This window comes from Sceloporus occidentalis, unplaced genomic scaffold (genome assembly GCF_023333645.1).
Source record: "Sceloporus occidentalis isolate IW3139 unplaced genomic scaffold, rSceOcc1.0.p SCAF_248, whole genome shotgun sequence".
Classification (NCBI taxonomy): Eukaryota; Metazoa; Chordata; class Lepidosauria; order Squamata; family Phrynosomatidae; genus Sceloporus; species Sceloporus occidentalis.
Window position 1 is genome coordinate 755,790 of NW_028317228.1, and position 26,898 is coordinate 782,687.

Genomic DNA, 26,898 nt, shown 5'->3' on the forward strand with positions numbered 1-26,898 from the left:
TCTGACAGGCACGGAAACGTCTCGAAAGCCATACTGCCCGTAACAAAAATGACGGTGACGGAAGCACCGCTGCCACGTACCAACGCGCGTAGATTGTAACAGTAATGAACTGAGGCAGGTTGAGTGGGCGGAGCTGCCATAATAGGAGGAGGAGCAATAATGGGCGGGACGGAGTCCCACGGCGGTTGCCTGGGCAGCCCGCCCATTTTGTGGGAGGCTTCATTGCAGAATGAAGATGGCTGCTTTGGTTCTGTGGTAGTTAGTGACACTGCTCCGTGCTCTGTTTATTTAGATCCAGTTCCTTCGCGATTGGTCTGGTCGGCAGACACACAGTACAATCTGGACAAGAAGGTACGATTGGACGAGGCTCCTGAATACGCGCCCGTTTCCGGGCTCCCGCCGATGTCGGATAATCAGAGCTGGAACTCCTCAGGCTCAGAGGAAGACCTGGAGACCGAACCGGGGCCGCCCGTGGAGCTCTGCGGGGTCCTCTCTAAGGTGAGCCCTGTTTCCGTTTTGCTTTTCATAGAGGGCACTCCTCTGAGACTGTAGGGCCCTTCCACCTTTTGGTTCGCCAAGTCTTTACCCGTTGTACAGCGCTGTGGACTATGAAGGCGCTATGTTAAGCAGTCAATAGAAAACTCGTCTTCCCTGTGTGACTTCACGGCGGCCGGTGCCACACGCTGCAAACTGCGGTGTCTCCCAGACTTTAGTGGCGTCTGCCTGATAGCAATCAGCCATTGGGCATTAAACTGCCGTTTAAGCTGCAGTCATTTGATCCCCGCAGGCTGCGGCTCCTTGATGGTGACATCTGTCCTTTGGAGCTGCCCGGCCTTCTGGAGTTTACATGTAGTTCTGGGGAAAGGTGCAGGAAACGCCCCGTGCATTTTCTTATTATCTAATTTGAACCTTTCATTATAAGAGCCTTCTCATAAACTCTTCTTAAGGCTGTCTCCCTATACATGTCTGTGTGTATATATTACATGTCTAGGTTCTACCTTTTACATGGATTTTTTGTATTCTATTTTCTGCTTTGTGTATATATGTGTGTGTGTGTATATATACTTTATGTATGTCATCTTTTGCGGACTGCTAATATGTACAGCGATAAATTGAATAAATGCATAAAAATTAATTAATGAATGGCGTGATCTGCGTGTCATTGATGGTACACTATTTCTGCATCAGGCTGATTAATTAGAATATATGAGTAATATATGTTATCGCAGCTGCGAGTGTACTCTGTGCTTTGCCGGAGCCTGTGCAGTGTTATAATTCCGCTAATGGAATGTGACATTAGGGTATCTTAATATTTAAGAACCTGATTTAAAGCTTCGGATTCCTTTCCGGTGCAGCTTCGGGTCCGCGTGTGTCATCTGGTTTCTGCCTTAACTTAACGATAGACTGAGGGCTGGTTTTGGTGCAGAGGATCGATGATTTGGCTGATTTTGAGTTTACATTTTTTAGATCTCAGAAGCAGCCTCTAGAGATTTTGTTTAGCGCTACATATAATAGGCATTGTTTTTTCCAGGCATTTGCCCAAAGTGGTGCTTTGGGTATCTGAAGAAACATCTGTATGTTGTAGCGCTCCGTGTTTGAGGTTAGAGAAGAAGATGACTCAATACGCCAGCATAAAACACACATGTATGAAGGGAAGTTCTTATACGGTGACTAAAGTGGGGCCCCCTGATGTCTCGTTCGGTCTGTATGTTGGCAGCAGGGGCCTCTCATGCGTGTTGTTCATTTTGTATGTAGTCCGGTATAATGTCGTCGTCTGTTTTGTATTCTGTCATCTCTGCTTAAATGTTGGCTGAGCCACTGCTCTGCCACGGCCGTTCTTGGCGTGTAAGGGCTCAGGTGAGTAACGACCACAATGAGTAGCGTACAATCTGTACAGTAATGAAGGCCCTATGTGTAGGGTGTGGGGAGTTGGCACTCGTAGGCTGTTTGTGTGTCTGTTTTTTCCTTCTCTGTGTTCAGAACGTTATGCCTTTTCAGTTAAGTGAGTCCTAAAATGCTGCTTCATGAACATCCACGGGAACCGTTTGGATGATTGAGATGCTGGAAATAGCCCTGATGAAGCATAATGGTGCTACTTGATGCGTATGCTGGGAATATATAGCTGTATCAATTGACTTTTTGTACTTTGTATGTCGTAATATCACATGTGATAATTGACGTTTTGCAATACTGTGAAGAAAGTTGTAATCTTGCTGCCTCCTTGTTAGCGGAAGAATTAATCATGTGACCGTTGAGATGCGTGTAAATGGTTAGGTAATCCAACACAAGACTTAAGCTTTCAAAAGCAAGTGACTTTTTATGTGCATTTAATTTGCGGTGAAACGAAACACTGAAGCAAATTCCTAACAATACTATTAAATGCAGTACGTGATTATGGTAGATTTCTAGTATTCATAAAAGCCAAACGCAGCGGTCCGAGCCCAATACCCACGGGTAAAGTTAGTGTCGGAATGTAGCAGTTTTATTATTGAGTTTTATTATTATTGAGTTGAGATCTGCTGTACAGTATATGTACAGAGTATACCGTCCTGCCATAATCTCCAGGAATTTTTATTTCCGATGTTATCGCTGCACCTTGAACTTTATGCTTTCTCATTGATATTGAAACATAATTCTGGACTTTGTTCAGAAGCCTACTACCAAAGGTCACTCGAAGTGTTACTTAGCAGTTTTAAAAAAACTGCCCCAAAACTTAGACCAAATTCTGTTTTTTTTGACTTCCGGGTTTTAACTGATCCTTAAATCATTTGTGTCTTATATCCAAAGATAATTACTGTACTATTGCATCGTCAATATATTTGTGCTGCTCTTAACAATAGCAGATCTGTCACTTTTTTTTTTTTTTATAACTTTAAGAAAGAGTGACTTGTCTGCATTTACGCAGAAGAGCTTTATTTGTGATGAGCCTGTTTTTTTGTGATTATGGAAGGAATTATATCCGTGGCTGGAGTCCACGACCTTTACCCGGTATTCCAATCTCACAGCGTTCCATATCGTGTCATTTGAAATAAATTTCTTTGTTTTAGTAATAACCCCACAGACCCATGTGCTGTCCTCTAAATATCACATTTCACTTGGGAGGAATTCTCTTATTATAACCCAGAACTGCTTGCAATCAGGAAGTGGTAACTTCCTTCCTGTCCAACAGCCAGCGTTCCTATTTATCTGTTTCCTGCGGTCATTAGATTTTCCAATTCTCAATCCTTTTTATATTTTCTAATTGTTGCCGTATCAAGGACTCTATAAAAAGCCTGTATTCCTATTGTAACAGTGATGCCGGATCTGCTGCCGCTCTGTAAATAGAACGTAACCCAACGCACATCAGATTATTAATGCTACATTTCAAATCTCATCCCCAGCCTTTGCGGGTATTTAGTCCAACAGCAGGGATACAATGAATCCTCGGGGGGAATGTGCCAGTTACAATGGAGATAGCTGATCTCGCCAACTGGGCCCACCTAGGAGCCTGACCGCTTGCCTCCTGGCATCTCCAGGCCAGATGTTTGTCTATCCCTTGTCAGTGTGCTTTACTGTATTTGTATGGCATTACAGTCTTCTTGCCCCTCCCTGCCATCTCTGCAACAGACTAAACCCAAGTGCAATTTAGATAATTAACTATCTAGTCCTTATCTGCACATTTGCTCTTGCAATGGTTTATTGATGGGCATCAAAGTGGAAATAATGGAATCCAGGTTTACGCTTTACTTAACAATTCTAACCACACAAATACGTAACGCGTGCTAAGAAAACCTGCTGATTCATTTAAAATAGTGTTAATGCCAGAGAAATATCACTTTGGTTTCCTGTCTATTGTTTTTATTTATTTATTTTTGCGAGCTACCATACGCTTCCCATACATGCGTTTACATATACCGACACTTATACATGTACACACTTATATATGCAAACTCGCTCCAAGCGTTGGACACATCTACATTTAGGACCCCCTCCCAGATTACCTAGCTTTGTAAGCTCAGGGCAGGTTCTTTGCTTGTGGTCCAGCAGGTGACAGGTCTGGTCTCCTGCTCCCTTGCGGTTCTCACGCTGCTTGTGTCAGAGTGCTGGGGAATGACATCATATGCCGGCGCTCAACCAGCATGCGGGGACTAAGGGAACTCTGATACAGATAGCGGCGAGCACAGCCACCAGCAAAGCTATCGGTCGGTCATGGTTTGTATTAAGTACCCTTGAAAAGGATGTAATCGATGCTTATTATACCTGTGATTTTATTGTATTTGCTATGCACCTGTTTTAGGACATACCCAGAAAACATTATAGGCATCTTAGATACATAGTGTTGGAAAAGAACCGACTGGTCCATCCATGCTGCCCTTTATGAATCACTTAGTACTCTTAGTATTCTTTTGGACAGCAGTATGATCACCCAAAGCTTTCTTGAGTACGCTTGAGTTTCGCTATTAAATTTAATCTTAACAACTTGTGTTTTGTTTAGGTTGCAGTCATGGTGCCTCTGAATGCTGGCCATTGTGCTAATCAAATTTGTATGTGTATATATATATATATATATATATATATATATATATATAATAAATTAGATGGATGTGCTTGTACATGGTCATATTGAAAGACGAGTTTAGGTTTTGTCAGCTCTGTTGCTGAAGCAACTCCAAAAGCTTGTTAAACATTTGGTTTAGTTGTATGAGCCTTTGTGGTCTACTGAGTGTTAATAACTGCAGGAGACAATGCAACCCAATTTATATCATCATCAGCTTTAGTTTGGGATTTTTGGTTCGCTAAATCATTTTGCCCCATTTAAGCAAAATGAACCAATACTACGGCTTTCCTCTCTGAGAGACCAAGATATGAATGTGACGGTGCTTGACAGATGTCGCCACAATTCTAGAGCCAGACTGACGCTCTTTTTAATCAGCCAACGCTATTTTCTTGGTGGCCAGAGTGGGGATATATCCGTATTTTATTTTAAAATACATAAAACTGTTGGGAACAGCGCCATCATGTTTAACGGCAGGATTACCAATTACAATTCTGCTACCAACATGTAAATACTGACTATTTAATAACTAATCGTTCATATACAATGTGTTTGTTTTCTTCCCCGCTACTAGTTTTCCTCTATATGCTCTGTTTTGCACAAAAACATCATCTACAGTCAAGTAAATGACGGGTCACTGTAGGATCAAGGTCAAGATAGTGCTGGAGTGTGACAAGACCAGCCGGTTGGGATTGGGAAGACTCAATAAAATGCTCAAAGCAGTCTGAAGGAGGGGGTATTTAGTGGGCAGTTGGTAACGGGTGTCTGATAACAGAAAGGTGCAGTCTCCCCCCCCCCCCCCACCTATTATCAGATCATGGTGGGAGTTCATTACAAACCGATGGCTGGAACAGATATTCTTAATCCATTATTAAAAGGCTGTTCTCATAGCTGTGTATATAGCGTTAGTCTTAACCCTAATCTTTTGAGCTGTATAGACAATGCCTGCTAGCTTTGCACCTGTTTACGTTGATAATCTTTATGAGCTGCTATGGACTCCCAGGCAGTGCTGAAAGGATGTTAGAGGGGGCGATTCTAGAAAAACACATTCCCTAGCATCTGCAGACATCTATATAGGTATATCTTTATACACACCAAGAAATGATTTCCCTGAATTAGACGCAATTGCCATAAAAAGCGCTTTCATGTCTAGTTGTGGTATACAACATCTGGGGTAACCTTCAGCATTATGTTACGCAGGATTCTTGTTTTGTACTGAAAAGTATTTTCAGAAGTCTGGAAGAATCCTGTCCTTTTTTCTGCTGAAGGTGTCTCCGCTTGTCAATACTTGTACTCCAGTTTCCTGTTTGCATTAAGGCACTTTTATCTCTTGTGTATGGCTAATTATATATTTGAATAGCCCTTTTTGTTCTTTGCAACACAGTAGGATGAACAACTGTATTAACCACACATGAAATGTAGTAGTAAGCCAAAACCATATATTTAATCAGAAATAGAATTCAAGTGGTCTGGCTACTGGATAAAATATTAGAATCTTCTCCAAAGGCTCAGAAGTCAACATGTCATCAGGTGCTAGTGTCATTGTGTATGACGTAAATATTTGGTTTAGTAAGTAAAAAAAACATTTATTTTTTTTTTGGTTTTTTTTTTTGTTGCTGCCAAAGTTTAAAACCCACGTATGCTCCCTCCATCAACAAATACTGTGTATTTATTTTGATTGTGATTGTAGTTGGCGTGGCTTTGTGAGTCTGGACAGGAAACGGAGGGTGGCTACAACTAAAACTGCAAACACAAAGTGTGTGTGAGCATTTGTGATTAAGTTAATATCTGAGCCCAACCCCGCATTGTAGTTGAGGTTATAAAGAAAAGAGGACAGACCAACATGTCTGTAGTAATGTATGTTTCAATGTAAAGTCAAGATGTGTATTTCTTTATAGTGCTCCTTAAATTCTCATATATTCGTCCATTGCTGTTATGTAAAATTGTTCTTGCTCTGGCCGCTAGCCCAGGTAGTTTGTTTTATGTAATCTCTGGGCACCCAAAGTTGTACGTCTAGGACTGTATAGCCCTTGAGGTAGATGTGACTTCCCCATTCTTCATATTAATGTGACACACTTTCCCGCTGTCCAGTACATGGTTGTTAAAGTAAACTCGGCGAGTCATATGGTTTAGTTTATAAGATTGTGGCAATAGAAATGTAATTTGTTGGTCAGGGTTTTTATTTTGGATATGCAGACAGCGTCTTTGCATACGTCAGAACACATTTCATTTACATCCGGATGATCTTGTGGTTGTGGAACCCATCGCTCTAACTTTTGCTGTATAAAGACATGATATTAGTTCCGATTTCTTTCTGTGCTTTAGAATGAGGTGTATGCTGAGAGAAAGAAGACTCTGGGTTATTTGTTTTGTTGGCCATGTCAAAGTGCTCATAAAGCCACACGGTGGTGTGAGGATAGCGTTATGTCTAAATGGGCATGTGATAGACATAGAGCTATCCTCGCTATGGGACCAGACCAAGGACTGATGGGGGTTTAAATCCCTTGCATCAAGGTCCCTTACAAATGGGTCGAATGATTCTTATCAGCTTCTATGTTCTATTTTTTATTTTTTTTTTATGGTAGCCGAGTGTTTTTTCTTAGTGCCAATATAGCTAAATATTAGTTTTTATTGCTTTAGTAGTAGTGGTAACTAACTGTATATTCTTTTTCTTGCAGTGGACAAACTATATTCATGGTTGGCAGGACCGATGGGTTGTCCTGAAGAACAACACTTTAAGCTACTACAAATCTGAGGATGAGACTGAATATGGCTGCAGGGGCTCAATCTGCCTCAGCAAGGCTGTCATCACGGTAAGCCTGATTTCTCCTAATGACTGTCATATGATATGCATTTTTATTACAGAGCTGGCTTGAAATTGCCATTTTATCTTGCCTATTTCCCTTTAATGTGTCTCTTATAGACGGCCTTAAAATGCAAAACAATGGGAGTGTCTCTGAAATGCGATGCTGCCGTTTATGTGCACGGACGTACAATGTGGTGGGGTTATTTGCAAGTTAGCTAGTGGGCAGTTGTAGCCCAGCGAGTTCCGTCACTTTGTATCAAAACGTCTCACTTGAAAGAACTGTTTATCTTGTTGATGGGCAGTAACTTGAATCAGACCTGATCCTGGAACACTTTGTCACATTGTCCGTTAACGCACATTGGGTCTACTCTTTGTTCTTGCACCCTTATATTTTTAAGAATTGGAATGCTCTCACCTTTTCTGGACAAATAATTGCTGTAGGGTTCTGTGGTATACTATACTTCTGCAACCCGACAGGTGCCTATTTTTAATACATCAACTGTTCTAGCAGATTTTTACATTGAAAATGCTTGTTATAGTTGCATTTAGTAGTTAAGCTACTTGGGTTTGCGTTTTTGGGGAGATTGACTGAATAAAGGGTAAAAGGTCTGTGGCTGTTGCAGCATGGAGCTCCTTGCATTTGAAATAATGTGTGTAAGGCAGTGGTTCTTGAACCTGTCGTCATGAACACCCGTAACCAGATTTCAATGTTAGTAGTCCAGGTGGCTTCTCGATAGAATTAGTCTGTTGATTGACTTTAAGGACTTATGCCACCCTAGGTCAGAGGTGTTTGGTGATGACTTAAGGGACTCCTTGGGCAACATAAATGCTTTGTGGATCAATTACTTGGGATGGATGTAGGGCTGCAACAACTAATCGATAAAATCGATAATAATCGATAATGAAATTCGTTGCCAACGAATTTCATTATCGATTAGTTGAATCGATTATTATCGATTATAAAATGAGGGTTTTTTCAGAGCTCTGAAAAATACCCCTCATTATATAATCCGTTTAGTCTGACTCGCAGCAGCAGCTCCTACTTACCAGCCCCTCCCTGTAATCACTGTGACAACTGGCCCCGCCCCCTTCCTTCTCCCAGAAGGCCAGAACCACATGGCTGTGACACTCATCTAACTGTGAGTATAAAATTAATATTTGGGCTACTGAAAGTTAGGGGAGGTGGGGGTTAATTTAGGGGCAGTTATGGTTAATGGGGTGTTTAGGGGCAGCTGTGGTTAATAGGGTGTTTGGGGTTAATTTGAGGCAGTTGTGGTTAATGGTATGTTTAGGGTTAATTTAGGGGCTGTTGTGGTTGACAGGGTCTTTAGGGTTAATTTAGGGGATGCTGTGGTTAATGGGGTGTTTAGGGTTAATTTAGGGGCAGTTATGGTTAATGAGGTGTTTAGGGTTAATTTAATGATGAGGACTGAGGGTTAATTTGATTAATTTAATAAAGTTAACTTAAGGTGCAGTTAGAGATAAAGGGGGGCCAAACTAAGGGGAATCTAAATCCTGGGGGCAGTGAAGATTAACCCAGTACTTATTTAAAAAAGTATGGTGTCAGTGTGCTGTGAACGGGTCTGTGACTCTATGAGGGGACTATGAGATATCTGGGGGGTATAAGGCATATCAGGGGAGGACGGAGTGACATATCTGGGGGTATAAGGCATATACATTATATAAGGCATATGTGGGGAGGGCAGTGTGGCATGTCTGGGGAGGACGGAGTGGTGTATCAGGGTGTATAAGGCATATCTGGGGCCACAGTGGCATATCTGGGGGTAGACTGGAGTGGCATATGTGGGGAGGTAGTGTGGCATGTCTGGGGAGGATGGAGTGGTGTATCAGGGGGTATAAGGCGTATCAGGCACAGTGGCATATGTGGGGGTGGAGTGGCATATGTGGGAGGCAGCATGGAGTGGCATATGTGGGAGGCAGCGTGGAGTGGCATATGTGGGAGGCAGCGTGGAGTGGCATATGTGGGAGGCAGCGTGGAGTGGCATATGTGGGAGGCAGCGTGGAGTGGCATATGTGGGAGGCAGCGTGGAGTGGCATATGTGGGAGGCAGCGTGGAGTGGCATATGTGGGAGGCAGCGTGGAGTGGCATATGTGGGAGGCAGCGTGGAGTGGCATATGTGGGAGGCAGCGTGGAGTGGCATATGTGGGGGGCAGCGTGGAGTGGCATATGTGGGGGGCAGCGTGGCAAGCCTGGGCTCAAATGTGCATAAATTGGGGGGGGGGGGGCTGGTTGGGAAATACATTTCTTGTCTTTATCAAAGTTTTTTTTTTATTCTGCTGTTTGTATTTACCATCATTTGTTTATTAAATTATTTTAAATAAATGAAAAATTTACATTTTTTTTATCCGATTAATCGATTAGTTGGCCGATTATTTTTTCGATTAATCGATTAATCGAAAAAATAATCGGCCAACTAATCGATTATGAAAATAATCGTTAGTTGCAGCCCTAGATGGATGTGAAGACATATTCAAGGACTCTTGACTGTCGCTTAGTAAGATTATACTTCATTTCTATGAATTTAGACTAAAATATGAGTAGGTCTTTTAATAGAATGGAGGCTAGTCCATATAAACCGCAAATTATTTATGAAGTTAAGAGCCAGAGAAACAAATTGGGAAGTCTGCTTGATATTTTCTTGGTTGTATGTTACCCATAGAGAACAATATAAAATGGCACAAAAAATTAAGCTCTAGACCTAAAGACAAAGGAGACATGGGTCGATTTCCCATTCTAATAATAAAAAAAAAAAAGCTTTGATATTGCATGCTGTAAAATGCGGTCCGTGCAAAATGGTCCTTAACGTGCAGTTCAAATGGGAAGCTGGACTATACTTTCGATGTTTTTCCAGTGGAAGTTCCGTCTTCACATCCAGCATTTCCGGCAGCAGAATTTTCCGCAGACAAACTTGATGTTCGTTCTGCATGTGAAGAGCGACGTCTCTGCCAGGCACAGCGTATACTAGAGTTTGTTTTCCCGGCCTTGCATATAACTCAAACAATGCCTCTCTATTCTCCCCCTCCATGCCACCTTCTTAAACTAGCGAATAACTCTGGACTTTCAGGAATTCTTACCAGTGCGTTCTCTCCTACTCATTTTTATTTAACCATGTAACATTGTCATTACCATAGACTGCTACTAATTATTACAAATAGAAACAGGCAAGCCTTATGACAGCAATACTGCATGGGTTAATAAAGAGATAAGCATTTAACGGTATTGGAAACAACGCCATTGGTACTATATAGTGCTATCTAGACAGCATGTTGGAACTACAGAGCGGATGACTTGGCAGCGATGTGGTTAACACAGCTGCCTGAGTCTTTTACAATAGTGAATTAAGTTATTGCTGCAGTTAATTGGAGACCGCAAGTACTTCATTTACACACAGTTGTCCTTCTTGTAAGATATTAGTGATGAGATAAGCATATTTTTCTCTACCACGTAGCATAGTTTTGGTGGCTTTTTCTATGTTGGCCATAAACCATATCGCCTTTGACTCTTTCCTTGCACCATTATGACTGTATCCCTTTACCTTCTATATGATAAACCAGAGGTGCAGATTATGCTAGGGGGATGGTGGGTGTCCCTTTAACTAATCTTTGTCGTTTTGTGGCAATGTACAGTGAGTGTTCTCACCTTACAAGCTCATGGTGGATAAGCTCATCTGTAGGCTTATAGGAGAGATCTGGAGTGGGGTGAGAAGGTCTGTAACTTGATTCCCTTTTTTTTTTTTTTTTTTATGGGTAAACAATCAACATTTTTCTCTCTCTGCCAGCGTGGGGGCAGCAGCATTGCTCATCTAGATGATACTCGGTTAGGTTACTGAACTTGGGGCTGTCTCTTGATACATAGTCACTCATCTCCATCCAGGTACTAACGCCTGGTGCGTCTTGCTTATGCAGTTTGCTGCGGTAATAAATCCACCTGCGTCCCTTTGGCGCTCTCGGAGCAGAAGTCTTTTGGAAGGGGCATGGCAGCGAAGCGTATACTGTAATGTTGCGTAAATAAGTTATGCATAAAAATTCCTGTAAGCAGAATTGCCTGCACAAGACAAACAGTGGGTACACTGTGGTACCATTCTTTGTTACTTTACAGATTGTGTATGTGAAACGGCCTGCCCTGGGGTCCTGTGGCAAGGAGGGTCCGGAGCTGCCTTTTCTCCTCAGGTTGTTGGAGTGTTTATGTTGAAATGTTCTATTACAGGACATGGCTGGGCTTGGTCCTGGTATTATGGTCCTGGTCTTCACTTTGCAGAGTTGTCTTGATTTGTTTAATTGCTAATCTCCTCAACTGTGCTTGGAAATGTCACAAGGTTCTCCAGCGGGAAGTGAGGTTTAATTTCATAATTATAATCATGTGTTGAGGCACGCTGCTCCAGTGTGTAGCTCTTCTCCATCTGTGTAATATGTCATTCAGCCATTTCCATATGTTTACAATCGTTCCAAGCATTCCTATTTTTTTTTTGGCTGGTTTTTAATGGAAAAAATAAAAAGCTAAAATGACATCCCTCAAAGTCCTAGATTTTAAATAATAATTACTGTATTGGCTTTGTGTGCACAAATGTTTTGCAGATGCATTTTCTCTCCTTCACTAGAATGGGCGCAAAGTCCTACCCAGCTTTTCCTGTGCCTCAAAATTGTTTCCATCAGGAACACCATACATCGTGGTTCATTTGCTAGCACAGGCCCTAGCTTTTTTTTTTTCTCCCCATGACCTTTCATGCCATGAATCTAATTCCACTGAGTTCATTCACGAACCCAACCTTAAGGGGTTTATGCACCAGGCTTGTAAGCATTCCTAGTCCTTGCAGGTGCTGTCCTTTAACTGGGTTTACTTGCAGCTATTTGTATCGACTGCTCGTTGTACATGGTATCCCATTGTATAAGCATATACACCAACAAGTTACTATTCCGATGTTGTGCAGCTTGGGTCTCGCAGTACTTGACAAGCCCTAGGTTAACAATGTGGCTAGACCAGCATCAATGAGAGTGTAGTTCTCCAACACTTTTTGGCTGCACTTAATAATAAATGCAATAATAATACTAACATCTTTTCTATAGTGCTAACAATTTACGCAGCACTTCTTACAGTACATTATTCAGGGTATATGACAAGAGTAGAATTGACAGACTAAGATAAACGGATACTTTGAGTAGAGAGGGTCCTGCTTACAAGATGTGATAAGCGAGGCGGAAAGCCTTAGCATATGGGAAGAAAGTAAAGGTTTTTATGGTCAGAAATGTATGGAGGAGGGGGCGTGGCTAGCACTCGATGGAACAACACGTGTAGCTGCTGAGCTCTGAGGCTTTCGTGCTTTTAAACTACTAAAAGGGTGGCGATTTCCGACATGGGCAAGCACTCGAGGACCGCGACTACTCCCAAACCCTCCGGGGCTAAGGAGAAACACTCCAACACCTCCGTCCGGTCGTTTTTCCAAACTTTTCCTGAGGCAGACAATCGAGGCCTACCTGACAAAATGGCGGCGCCGCCTCCGAGTCCGCGAAGCGCTCGTTCCGGATCTCCTTCCGCGGCCGATTCGGATAACCTGCTGCCCTCTCAAGTACATACTTCCTGGCAGGACGCGGTGAAAGATCTGCCTACTAAGGCGGAGATGTCAGATTTGTTCCGCTCGGCACTTTCTGGTGTCCGCGAAGACCTGCACGACATAAAAGAAAACCTTTCACAACTTGGTGACTGTGTGGTTGCTTTGGAGGAAGAGCGGGAGAAGGTCTACACTAGATGACATCTCAGCGACGGTCTCCCATCACCAAGACACAATCTCACGGCTGCTACGACAGATGGAAGACCTTGATAACAGGGGCCGGAGGTCTAACCTTCGTATCAGGGGCCTCCCGGAGTCTGTCCCTCCTGCGGACATAATGTCCACTCTCACGTCCATTTTTAACAAGCTTTTGGACAGACCAGAGGACTCTCCAATTATTCTTGATCGTGCTAATAGAGCTCTCCGACCCAGAGGTCCTGACGCACAGTCGCCACGCGATATAATATGCTGCCTCCATGAATATCGTACTAAGGAACTGATCCTCCAAAAATGCAGATCGAAGACACCTATCCAGTATGAGGGCCACACCATCTCTATTTTCCAAGATTTGTCGCCCATCACACTCCAGACAAGATGGATGTTGCGCCCACTTACCTCCATGCTCCGCGAGGCCTCTATTCCTTATCAGTGGGGATTTCCCTTTGCCTTGATAGCCCGAAAGGGTACTCGGGCAGTGATATTACACCGTCCTGCGGACTTACCTGACTTCCTGAGCTCGCTGGATCTCCCTCCTCTGGACCTGCTGGAGTGGTCGTCTTCGTTGCGCGGACCGCCCATTACGCCTCTACCGAAAACCGGCTGGTCATCTTTACCGTAACGCCGCCAGCGTAGCAGAAGGATCTCTCAGATGGACGTGGGAAAGGACTGACCGCTACTGCCTTTGCTAGCCGACGTTTTTGCTTCCTTGAGCCAGGCGGTTTAACCTGTTGCCGTTCCTCCAGGAGGACCGTTGAGTATTTCCTGTTGGACTTTCCGTTGCGTTTTCGTTTTGCTTTGTTTATTTTCTTTTATTATTCTCAACTTACTGTTTTTTGCCCACTGAGGCACTTCCTCAGTGCCTTATGGTCACTTACCCTGGCCCATGTCCGCCTACACACACTTGCGCACACTCATCTAGGGCTCTTCAGGCCCTGTGTCTAATCACCCTTAACATGTATGTCTACACTCGAAAGCCTCCCTCGGGGCGCACGTATCTCTGCACCACTACACCTTTTTGTTGCTCCATAACACACTGTTTTTTATTATTTTATTGACATTGTTTTCGCTGATGATGCACATCTTGTGGTTTGGTAGTCTCCCCCCAGAGCCTACCACGCAGGGTTCCTCTGGACTCTGCCTTGTGGTCTATGTCCATTCCTTTGGTCATGATGCTCATTAGTCGATGCTACGGTATCCAGCTAATGTTACTTTAATGAGTATGTTTTCGTTTGTTGTTTGTTTTTGTTTTTTGCTCCAACACTATTGCTCCTACTGATCTTTATTGCTGGTTATTTTGCGTTGCTACTGTCTTTCCACGGTCCTGCCAGACTCAATCCATATGGCGCTTGATCCTATTACATTGATTTCCCTCAATATCAGGGGCCTTAACGAACCCGAACAGAGGTCCAAACTATTCGCTGAACTCCGTTGTACTAAATCCAGAATAGCTTTTATTCAAGAAATGCATTTTAAGGCCACTAAGGAACCCAAATTGACTAATAAACACTTTACCGCCTCATTTACGTCTAGTAGCCCGGATTCTAAATCTAAGGGGGTGGCTATCCTCTTGCACAAACACTTGCCATTTCGCATATTGCATCGCTGGCAGGACTCTGAAGGCAGGTGTATTTTTATTAAGGGGTTTTTTGGGTACTCATAAGGTCACCTTCGCGAACATCTATGCCCCTAATTGTCGCCAATCTAAATTTCTGGTTATGATCTTGAAGAAATTGATGGACTTCCAGGAGGGTATGACGGTTTTAGGGGGCGACTTCAACATGACTTTCCTCCCAATGCTAGACAACTCCTCTGGTACTTCGTCTATCCCCCATACTCAAATTAACTGGGTCAAGAAGCTGCTACATATGGCGCAGCTTATTGATGCTTGGCGGACCCAACACCCTACTACTAGGGACTACACGTATTACTCTGCCCTACATGACCGTTATACCCGTATTGACTCCTTTTTCCTATCTCATCACCACCTCCCCACCCTTCACACCTCATCCATTGGCCCTCTTGTACTCAGCGATCACGGCCCGGTCTTTATGACCATCAAACTTGCTTCGTTCCCTGTTCGGCCTTGGTTGTGGCGCGTGAACGAAAATATTCTTTCCGACCCGGCGGTTTCTTCAGAGGTTGCTGACCATTTACGCCTTTATTTTTCTGAAAACTCTACACCTGGAATGCCCTTGCCCACCATTTGGGAAGCCCATAAGGCCGTGGTGCGGGGGAAGTTTATACAACTTGGCTCTCGGCTTAAAAGTATCGCGTTGGCCGCCACTCTTGACCTAATTGGGAAAATAGTGGAGCTAGAAACGCTGCATAAGTCCCTCCGTGACCCCTCTCTTTTGACCCAACTTGACTCTCTGCGCGCCCAATTGGCTTCTCTCACGAATCGTCACCTTAAGCGGCAGTTTCTTTTGACTAAGCGACATTTCTATGAATAAGGGGATAAGCCCGGTAGACTGTTGGCTAGGGCGCTTAGAGCTCAGACAGCTAAACATTTTATAGCGCGGGTCCGCACGACCGATAGTAACCATGTTTCTTCCACCCCTGAGATCGCGGAATGCTTCCGCAAGTATTACCAGGACCTTTACAATTTGCCTTCCGTCCGGGACTCCTGTCCTGACTTTCAGACGGTCCTTGACAATTATTTGGATAAGCACTTGCCGCGCCCCTTATGACCGGAGGAATCGGACCTCCTTAACTCTCCCATTACACTGGAGGAGGTCAGGGTCGCTATTAAGTCTACCAAGCAAGGTAAATGTCCTGGGCCGGATGGCTTGCCTATTACCTATTATAAAAAATTCCTCCCTATCCTGAGCCCGCACTTAGTGAATACATTTAGCTCCCTTACATCGGGTTCCCACTTTGATCCTCGGTCTAACATGGCGCATATTTCTTTGATTCTGAAGCCAAATAAACCCTCTGACGTCTGTGGTAGCTATCGCCCCATTTCATTACTCAATTCAGATGTTAAACTGCTGGCAAAAATTCTGGCCTTATGGTTGTCACCTTACATCCCCTGCTTTATCCATAGGGATCAGGTGGGCTTCGTCCCTGGGAAGGGAGGCTAGGGACAATACCACAAAGGTCATTGACCTTATTAATTTCGCTAACCGTAATCATCTCCCTCTTACCCTGGCCTCGCTCGACGCGGGGAAAGCCTTCGACAGGGTGGCCTGGCCTTACCTCTTTCGTGTCCTGGAGCGATTGAGGCTTGGCCGTCACTTTCTAAGTTGGGTTAGGGCCCTATATCATAACCCTACGGCGTTGATTAAAGTTAACGGGCTTGTGTCTCGCCAGGTCACTCTGTCGAATGGCACTAGGCAGGGCTGTCCACTCTCGCCTTTTTCGTGCTGGTGATGGAGCCCTTGGCAAACGCTATCCGGACGAACACTTTCATCTCTGGCGTTTCTGTAGCTGGTGTTAAACATAAACTGACAATATGCGCAGATGATATGCTGTGTAGTAATACTGACCCTATGGATTCCCTCTCCCACATGTTACAGGAGTTGCGAACCTTTGGATCGCTCTCCAATTATAAAATCAATCTCGCTAAATCTGAGATGCTGTGTTGTAATGTCTCAGCGGAGATGCTGGCGGATTTGACGCACCATTTTCCGTTCAAGATTTGTGCTCGTGCCCTTTCTTACCTGGGTTTGCGGATTCCTGGGTTTGCGGATTCCTGGGGGCCCTTCCCTTTTTTCACTGAATTTTACCCCACTACTTACCACTGTCTCGTCCGCTCTGCGGAGGTGGGATTACACCCACGTCTCTTGGTTCGGTAGGGTGGCCGTTGTTAAAATGAATATTCTCCCCAGATTCCTGTGCCTCTTCCAGACCTTGCCCATTTTTCTCCCTCGGTCATTTTTTAAGAACTGCCACCGGGTTTTTCGCTCCTATGTTTGGTGCTCTAGGTCCCCTAGGCTCTCCCATGCCCACTTAATTAGACCTAAACTCAAGGGGGGTCTGGGGTTGCCGGATTTGGAAAAATACTGGCAGGCGGCCCATCTCCGTAGAATTGTGAAGTGGTCCATTACGGTCCCTAAGCAGTGGTTGGAGATTGAAGAGTCGTTGGTGGGCATCTCTCTTTCTTGCCTTCCTTGGTTACTGGATCCCAAAAAACATTTTGTCGCTGGGGCGTCGCTCACGGTCGGCGCTACTCTACGTGTGTTTACCAGGATCCTGAAGGAGGGTTCTTTGTCCTCCAGTCCTTGTCCCCTCTATCCGATTGTCCCTAACCCTGACTTTCCGCTCAGTATGTCTGTTCACCAGTCCCCGCTGCAGCCCTCCCTCCCATTGCGTGTCTTGCGTTTTCACACCATGTATGTAGGCAACAGGTTTGTTTCAGCGGAGATTTTTTACGGTAAGCAATCCCTGTCTCCGGCCGAACTCCGGTTTTACATTCAGACTCGCCACTTTGTGCTGTCCATCCCCAAGACTCCCCTCCTGTCCTAGCCGTTGTCCACTTTCGAGTCGCTCTGTTCCTCTTTTTCAGAAGCCCCTCACCTGCTCTCTGTACTCTATGCCAGGGCTTGACAAATTTGTTGTGAATCTAGGCGCCAGGTAAAAAAGTTAGGAGCCAGGATTTTTTTAAACTAACAGTTGGTTAGGAGTGATCGGATCATCATCAGCCCACTTACTAAACTCACAGCGTTTGACCTGGAAGCACTCTGGACTTTCAGGTCAGTGCTGTTTTTTTTTTATTAATTTTTTTTTTTAACCCTTTCGATGCTGATGTTCCATTGGAGCACAGCATTGACTGATATTTAGTCCCCACAAGCTTGTGGGGAAAAATGTTAACCCCTGCAATGCCACGAATGTGTCATACACAAGTGTGGCATTGAAGGGGTTACCGCTGCACTGTCGCTCTCATGGAGCGATCAGGCAGCAGGGGGGTGTTGGGGCTGGTGTCCACACTCATGTGGAGACCAAAGAACCCTCTCCCCTGTCCCTGAAGCTGCCTCTGGCAGCTGGGACTCAATTGCTGGTCTATAGACCAGCCATTGCAGGGAGGGGAGTCTTTGATGACTGCTGTAGGCTTCCATGCCTACAGGAATCATCAAAGGGCTTGTGGGTGCTCGTTTTTGCTGTTGCTGGTCTGCCTGGGCTTCCACCAGCAGCAGAGCCCCGTACAAAACGGGAATTAACCCCTAAATGCGGCATTGAAGGGGTTAACGCTGCACTGTCTCTCTCATGGAGCGATCAGGCAGCAGGGGGGTGTTGGGTCAGGTCCCCACACTTGTGTGGGGAACCAATCAACACACAACCCCCTTCCCTGAAGCTGCCTGTGGCAGCTGATAACACGATTGCTGGTTTTGCAGCAACCGCGGTTTCAGCCTACAGGATCACTCCGTGGGAGTGATCTCAGGCTCGGGGGCGGGCTCTGAGTGGCTGTGCTGTCTGCCCAGACTCATGGGCAGACAGCAGCAGCAGCGCCCCCGTGTGATTACTCAGCCTCTTACATCCACATTTTTTTATGGATGTAAAGGGGCTGACAAAACCTAGGCGCCAGGACAAAATTCTCTGTCGCCATGGCGACCTGGCGCCTGGGATTTGTCGAGCCCTGCTCTATGCCTTATTGTGTGACTCTGCCTCCAGGTCGAAACCTTATTTTTTGAGCTTGTGGGAGGGGGATCTTTCTGTCGTGCCGTCCCCCCAGGACTGGGATGGGGTTTTCTTTGCCACTCATCGGGGCTCCATCTGCAGCAGAATACAGGAGTGCTCATACAAGCTATTGACGAGGTGGTACAGGACACCCGTGGACCTTCACAGGTTCTTTCCCGCAGTCTCTGATGTTTGTTGGAGATGCGGATCCGACAGGGGGACGCTGTACCACATATGGTGGCTATGTCCTGCGGTTCATCCCTTCTGGCGGGTAGTGCGGCGTGTGGGTGGCATGGATCTGTTGGCCAAGCCCGAAGCAGCTCTATTACACCTTACCTCACTCACCTAGGGCTGCAACTAACTATTATTTTCATAATCGATTAGTTGGCCGATTTATTTTTTCGATTAATCGGATAAAAAAATGAATGTACATTTTTAATTTATTTAAAATAATTTAATAAACAAATGATGTTAAATACAAAGAGCAGAATAAAAAAAACTTTGATAAAATGCATTTCTTGTCTTTATTTCCCAACCAGCCCCCCCAATTTATGCACATTTGAGCCCAGGCTTGCCATGCTGCCTCCCACATATGCCACGCTGCCTCCCACATATGTCACTTCACTCTACCCCCACATATGCCACTGTGCCTAATACGCCTTATACCCCCTGATACACCACTCCATCCTCCCCAGACATGCCACACTGCCTCCCAGACATGCCACGCTGCCCTCCCCACATATGCCTTATATACCGTATATGCCTTATACCCCCAGATATGTCACTCCATCCTCCCCAGATATGCCTTATACCCCCCAGATATCTCATAGTCCCCTCATAGAGTCACAGACCTGTTCACAGCACACTGACACCATACTTTTATAAATAAGTACTGGGTTAATCTTCACTGCCCCCAGGATTTAGATTCCCCTTAGTCTGCCCCCCCCTTTACCTCTAACTGCACCTTAAGTTAACGTTATTAAATTAACCCTCAGTCCTCATCATTAAATTAACCCTAAACACCCCATTAAACACAGCTGCTCCTATATTAACCCTAAACACCCTATTAACCATAACTGCCCCTAAATTAACCCCAAACACCCCATTAACCATAACTGCCCCTAAATTACCCCCCACCTCCACCAGCCCAAATATTAATTTTATACTTAGTTAGATGAGTGTCACAGCCATGTGGTTCTGGCCTTCTGGGAGAAGGAAGGGACGGGGCCAGTTGTCACAGTGATTACAGGGAGGGGCTGGTAAGTAGGAGCTGCTGCTGTGAGTCACTGAAACGGTTTATATAATGAGGGGTATTTTTCAGAGCGTTTGCTCTGAAAAAACCCTCATTTTATAATCGATAAAAATCGATTCAACTAATCGATAATGAAATTCGTTGGCAACGATTTTCATTATCTATTTTATCGATTAGTTGTTGCAGCCCTACTCTCACCACAGGCTTATAAACGCACACTCACCATACATCTCCTCAATGCGGCCAAGGCCGTGATACCCATGTTTTGGCGTACCTCCACCCCTCCATCGATCTTTGTGGCTTCGGAAGGTGCAGTTCCTCAAACAAATGGAGGACTTGGTGTGGTCATCCAGGGGTAAGGGTTACCAGCATGCCAGACGCTGTTTCTGGTGGCAGGAATTTGTTGCCTCCGTGGATTTTAGGGCCATTCTTGGTCAGTACCTTCCAGCTACTCCTCCCCCGCTCTCCTCCCTAGTGACTGCTCCATTAAGTTCCCCTGTTGACAGGTAGGGATGGTTGACATTTTCTGTTTTGGGATCCCGGGTTTATTTTCTGGTTTATTTACTTCTCCACGGAATATTTTCTTTAGGTCATTATATGTCTTAGGCAATGGCAGGTCACTTCCACATTGTTTCTGCTATCCCTATGGGTTATTGATTTGACGCCTCATCTCTATGGGCGCTTATACTTACCCGGAGTTGCGGAGCTGTTTGGTTTTGTTTGAATTTGTATTTCTGTTTATTTTTCTTGGCTCCGCTTATTCGATGTACCCAACTCTTATTGCCACCTTTCTTATGCCATATCTTACACGCCTCTCTACCTACGGTTGCTGAGCTGGAAGTGCCAGGTGGCACTCCTGCTTTTCTTTCTTAAGAAACGGAGAATTCATGTCACGGTCTCGAACGTATCATGTACACCATTTCGATGTATTTACTGTGATCCTTTTGTACCAGTGCTTGATGGGTTATTTATTGTCATTTATTTCATATGCCTGTGTATCGTACATGGTCTCTGTATTTTACACTGTTTAATAAACGGAGAATGATAAAAAAAATAAAGAAATGTATGGAGGATCAGTCTTATGGGGGGGATCTTTATGATAGTACTAATAGTACACATTTAATTTGTAAGCTAATAGGGAGCCAATGGAGGGCTTTACTGTGTGGGAAAGCAGAAGGGCGAGAAGCTTAGCATCTGCGTTTTGGGCAGACCTAATGCACTTGACTCAATGACATAACCTTTTACAGATCTTTAGAACCTGTACAGGAGAATTAACCTAATGGTGTGATCTTCTAGTTGGCCAGCATATTCCTCAAGTAAGCATTGAAGACCACACAAGTCCCATCTGTAGATGTAATATCTGACAGCTGCTGATCAACAACTCCTATTTGCTTCTATCGATGGTGCTGTAGGAGGGGGAATGTAGCCTACAAATTCCTTAATTTGTTAAATTCCCGGATTTGCACACGGAGAATTCCAGCACATTATTCTAATTATGCAATTACATCTCTCATTTAGAGCCATTTGACTTTAACCACACTGGAGGATTTGAACAGTAACACATTCAAAACATCTCTCTAAAATTTTAATGAGGTTTTAATGGATAATGTGATGTATTGACTTGTATAATTCAGATGTGTGTGTATATGTACATTGGCAATAAAGTAAGTGAAATAGTCATTTACAACATTAACTTCTGCATTGTGTTTCTTGTCCATTACATTGTATTTTATGGACAAAATTTCCTTTTATTTCAAAAACTGGTAAACTTTCTTAGTGATCACAAACTCTTGAATGGTAGCGTATGTTTCTTTAACACAAATGAATGTCCTCTGTTAAGTGATAGAGATGCAAGAAGTCCTTACATAATCATTAAATAAATCTTTCATTAAAGCTGTATTTGGCAGCGTAGAGCAGTTGAAAGTTGTCCAGAGTCTCCATTGAAAGGAATGGAATTCATTATTCCTGTGGTTCAAACTGCGTAGTGCTGTTCTACGTTTTTTTTTTTTAATATTTTTAATCCATTAGTTTTTCCATCAGGCGCAAAGCCAAGGTAGACCTTGGACTATAGAGAACAGTTAAAAATGCTAATTGAGTGCATCCTTGGACTTGATATGTGCTAGCGTCTCCTCAGTGATAATGTTTTTGGTCCCATATTCTGGTCAGTTTTAAGCTTGTATTGGCTTTTCCTTTCCCCAGCACAGGAGCTAACTTGCCCCTCCAGTGGTTGATGTCTGACTTTGCCACTATAGGGAAAAATGTAACAAAAAACAAAGATAACTCCAGCTCACCATTTAGATGTTTTGCAGAGACGCTTCAAATTGCAGGGAGCACGGGATAGAAGGCCGAGCCATATCCTCGGTTAATCCAAATGACAGTTTAGATAGAAGATAATTAGACCAGTTAAAACATGATAGACAAAAAAAGAGAAAAAAAGAGAGATGTGCTCAAGTGATTGAGAAAAAATACGCCAATTTGCCACTATAGGGCATTTCTCAAGCAAGAGGAGAGCTTTGCCAGAAGGAAATAATTGCCCATCCTGGTCTGCGGCAACTAAGATCAATTTCAGTGAAGTCTGGAGCTCATAGCTAGCCTCCCGAGCGATAAGATTGTATATCCCACCCATTTTTTCAACGTACTTTTTGTGTTGTAACCAACTGTACTTTTATGCAAAGAAAAAGCAATGCTATATATTTTTTTTCCCAATTTTAATAAAACTAAATTAATTATGTTGACGTTCACATCGAACAAACATTAATGGTGAATAAAATATCACAAACACAGGTCAAAAAACATAATAGTCCCCTTGGCTGTGACTATATAAATATTAAAATTGAATCTGTATGTAAAATATATGTAAGCGGTATGCTGTCAAACGTGTTGTGATTTCACACTCTGTATGATCTTTATATTATTACAAAGGTCTGTATAACTTTTGATGCCAAGCACAGTTTTCATATGCGTTGGATGTAGGTGCTTGTTCTGGCTTCTTGAGGGAGCAGAAGAAATATTGTTCTTTTGTACCATAGAATACAAAGCTGTAGCTGCCAATCCTCCAAAAGCTTGACAACATTCCTTTATTGTGACTCCAAGAGAGGAAAACTGTGCCAAGTTTGTGAGCATGGGCTCCAGTATATTTATTAGCTCATCTTGGCAGTGCACAGCAGGCCGGTGCTGCATAGGAACTGGGCATCTATAAGGGTCTCGGCGTCAAGTTCACACTCCTTGCATGACCCTGGCTTTTGGTGTGTTTGTATATGTGTGTGTGTGTGTATATATATATATATATATATATATATATATATATATATATATATAATGTATGTAATACACACAGGTATTCTAAGCAGAAAAAAAATAGTGTACGTGGCCAAAACTCCTAATAAGTTAAAATGTAGTTCTGGGGAATGTGTTGGGCATTAAACAGTACTAGGAATGAACATAGTAATGTTGCACTAAGTTACAATCATGTTAAATTTAATAGAGTAGATGCAACTACTGGGACGACACTTGCTGTGCGCTTTGTCTTCACTTACACCACAAGCCTCGTTTCACTGGACTATGGGAACTATGGTTCGCCAACTCTGTGCCAGGGAGTATCTGCATCTAGCAGACAGTTTCATTGCATAGACATGTTACCTGCTTTTTGCTTGACTTTATTTTTCTCTTCTTTCTTAGCCCCATGAGTTCGATGAGTGTCGCTTTGATATCAGTGTTAATGACAGTGTATGGTACCTGCGTGCTCAAGATCCAGACCACCGACAGCGGTGGATAGATGCGATTGAACAACACAAGGTAAGTAAAAACCAAGATGCTGTTATATCTATTTACAAAAGGACATAATAGGTAAAACGCGTTAGGAGAGAGTGTGTGAATATATATGTATATATAATTTAACGCTTTGGACAGGTGAGGTCTTCGAATGTTTAATAGAATTGGGTTTCATTTCCAGTCTTTCCACAATAAATGCTGCGTATCCTTTTGTTAAGCACTGAACACAAAAAAATCCACTATTTCCTCATAACACTAGATTCTGTTTCATGAATACAGATTTAAGAGTAAAAGCTTAGGTAATGGTGTTTTGCAAGTGGTTAATTGAAGTAATTGTATTTTGGGTATTTACATAGAAACCCAGAATTAGCCTGTGTTCTCTCATGAAGATGGGTTTGAAGGATGTGGTGGTTATATCCTAAGTGGCATCCTATTCTGAATGATTTCAGAAATTACTAGTTTGTATCTACAGTTGGGCACGCATCATTGTCCCAAGGCCAAGGTTTTAAATTGTGAAGTGAGAGGTAGAAGTAAGAGCTGACTTGGCTGAAAGCCCTGTTCTCGTTGGGTTTTTAGTCCCTGGGATTGCCCATGCAGATGTGTGCAGACTTTCTTTCAGTTTGTAGTGCTTTCAGCTCAGCTCATGCATAGCTCCCTAAACCAAGCGTGGAATCCTTGTTGACCCTGGCATAACAGGCACCTCTGCCCTTGCCTACAGATTTATTTGTTCTTGCGTAGCACCATCCGCTAAACTTTCCTGTTAATCCAGTTCACAAAGCTTTGTGAACTAAGCCATAACACTACCTTCTTTAAATACAATACTTTACACCATGCTCATGAAAAGAAGTCAATCAAAGCTGAGTCCACATTGAGGCCGTGTTTCCAATCACACCATGGCTATTGCATTCAGGACATGTCCATCACTTACTGTGGAGAGGAAATCTCTGCTGTGTGTCCTCTTATGCTAGACAACTTGCATCATCTATAAGCAAGAAATGTTTAGCCCTCCATTGTGTAACAGTGTATTTAATCATAGGCTTCTGTGTTGCTTGACAGCAGCTTTAGCTGGTTAGGCCAATAGCCAGTCACATCCCTATTAATGCAAATTAAGTCAATGCAACTGCCCAACAAGGGATCTGTGGATTTTCGTGGGACTTGTCAATACATTGCACATACTCATGAAATTGTCATTTGCTGGCTTCATTATTCAGGCCCAATGCTGTGTGGATTACTTTTCAAGAGTGTCTGCTTTCTGAATTGTATAAAAGGCAGATGCTGTTTCATATAGACAAATGTAACTTGAGCTTGTATCATGTTGTAAACAATATAACAATTGGTAGACAACATAACAAGATGACCTGCAGAAACTGGTGATGAGGGCCCTGCTCACATAAGCTTACCATCTAGAGTTGAAGAGGTGGTAGACCAGGGGTGTCCAAGTTTTTTCTGCAGTGGGCCACTTCATCAGAATTGTATACGTGCGAGGGCCGCACTCATTTTTCACTGTGAGAAAATATGGCCTTTAATAAGATATGCAGATTAAAATAAAGTAAATGACACAAAACCTTTACTTTTTCTCTCACTGATTTCTGGGCCTAGAAAGGTTTGTAAATACTAATTCAGGATAATTCAAAATGAAATACTTCTATTTATTCTAGGGATGCACCAAAATGAAAATTCTGGACCAAAACATTCACAGTTCACTTAGCCAAAACCAAAAATAAAAGTAGGTAACACACCACAATTGGACAAAAAAATTAGCAATGTGACTTGGCATGATAGGAGTGTGATTGCTAACAGCAATCACACTCCTATCATACCCAGGCAACCAGTAAATGCTGGTACCTAGGCATGATGGGACTGTGATTGCTGTTAGCAATCACACTCCTATCATGCCAAGTCAGCCAGTACATGCTGGTACAGGGTGGCTGTAAGTGATGTGTAGACACTGCTGGCAGCATCAATACACAAGGGGGCAGCTCGCTAGGTTTCAGCATGTACTGGCTGACTTGGCATGATAGGAGTGTGATTGCTAACAGCAATCAAAGTCCCATCATGCCTAGGTTCCAGCACTTACACATCAATGCTATCACACACACACATTCATTCATTCATTCAGTCATATGCTCATTCATTCACAGATTAATTCCCTCAATCACGCATACTCATTCAAACACCCTCCCCACCCCCTTACCTGCACTGCAGCTCCTCGATGCCGCTCACAGACTTCAGCAGAGGGCGCGGCCTTCCTCTGCGTTCTCTGGTACTGCACAGAGGAAGCAGGACTGGAGCAGAGTCACGTGCTGTCACGTGAACTCTGCTAGGTTCCGCTTCCTCTATGCAGTACAGAAGACCCTCCCACAGGTAAGTAGCAGGGCTCGAGGTGCGGCCCGCGTAAGATTGTTGCCCTGGCTGCCGATCTTATGCGGGCCGCACCTCGAGGTCTCGCGGGCCGCATGTTGGACGCCCCTGTGGTAGACTATTAGCCTAAAATTATTTTTCAGATGGGGAAAAAAATGAAACAATGGTAACAATGAAAAAAACTTGACATTTGTTAAAAAGCACTCTGGTGATAGACACAGTATTTGATGACATTTCTAAAGCAGGTGCACCAATTAGTAGCCAAAAGGGACGCAACACCTTCACATACTGTGCGGCTAGCATGCGAAGGAGCTGGGTAATGACATATCATGGAAGAACTACCGGTCGTCTTCTTCCCCAGCTTTGGAGGTATCTACAGTCCAATGCACAGGTTTTTTTTCTTTTTCTTTCTATTCAAAAAGAACAGCGTCATCAGCCATTAGTCTAAAACCCATAAAGCTAAACTTGGCCATCCCTCCCAAATGATTACAAAATGCCTTTACTGGCTCAGAAATGTTTTAGATCCCTCGCTTCATTTTAATTACCCTCTGGCATTTACACAATCCTTTTTGGCTTAATGTGGTCGAAGTAAATAAATGAACAGCATTGATCAGAAAGCTCTCATGTTGTATGAACAGAACACAGTCTGGATATTCTGTAATGGCACACATTGTTTGTAAAAGGTCAGTGATCGATACAATACGACTGTGTGTGTTGTGATGGCGGCTTTCTGTTTCCATTTCTGAATGTGAAAATAGCAAATCAGGCGGTTATT

The 26,898-nt window shown here is 43.6% G+C and overlaps 1 protein-coding gene across 2 annotated transcripts in view; it reads left to right on the top strand.

Annotated features, from left to right (window-relative positions):
- The first annotated feature begins 402 nt into the window (after nucleotides 1-402).
- Nucleotides 403-26,898, top strand: part of LOC149276085 (ceramide transfer protein) — a 44,510-nt gene continuing 18,014 nt past the window's right edge. For both annotated transcript variants that reach the window (XM_089503918.1, XM_089503920.1), the window contains exons 1-3: nucleotides 403-498; nucleotides 7,213-7,347; nucleotides 23,670-23,786. In XM_089503918.1, coding sequence (XP_089360044.1) covers nucleotides 403-498; nucleotides 7,213-7,347; nucleotides 23,670-23,786 — 348 coding nt within the window. The remainder of the gene's footprint in view (nucleotides 499-7,212; nucleotides 7,348-23,669; nucleotides 23,787-26,898) is intronic.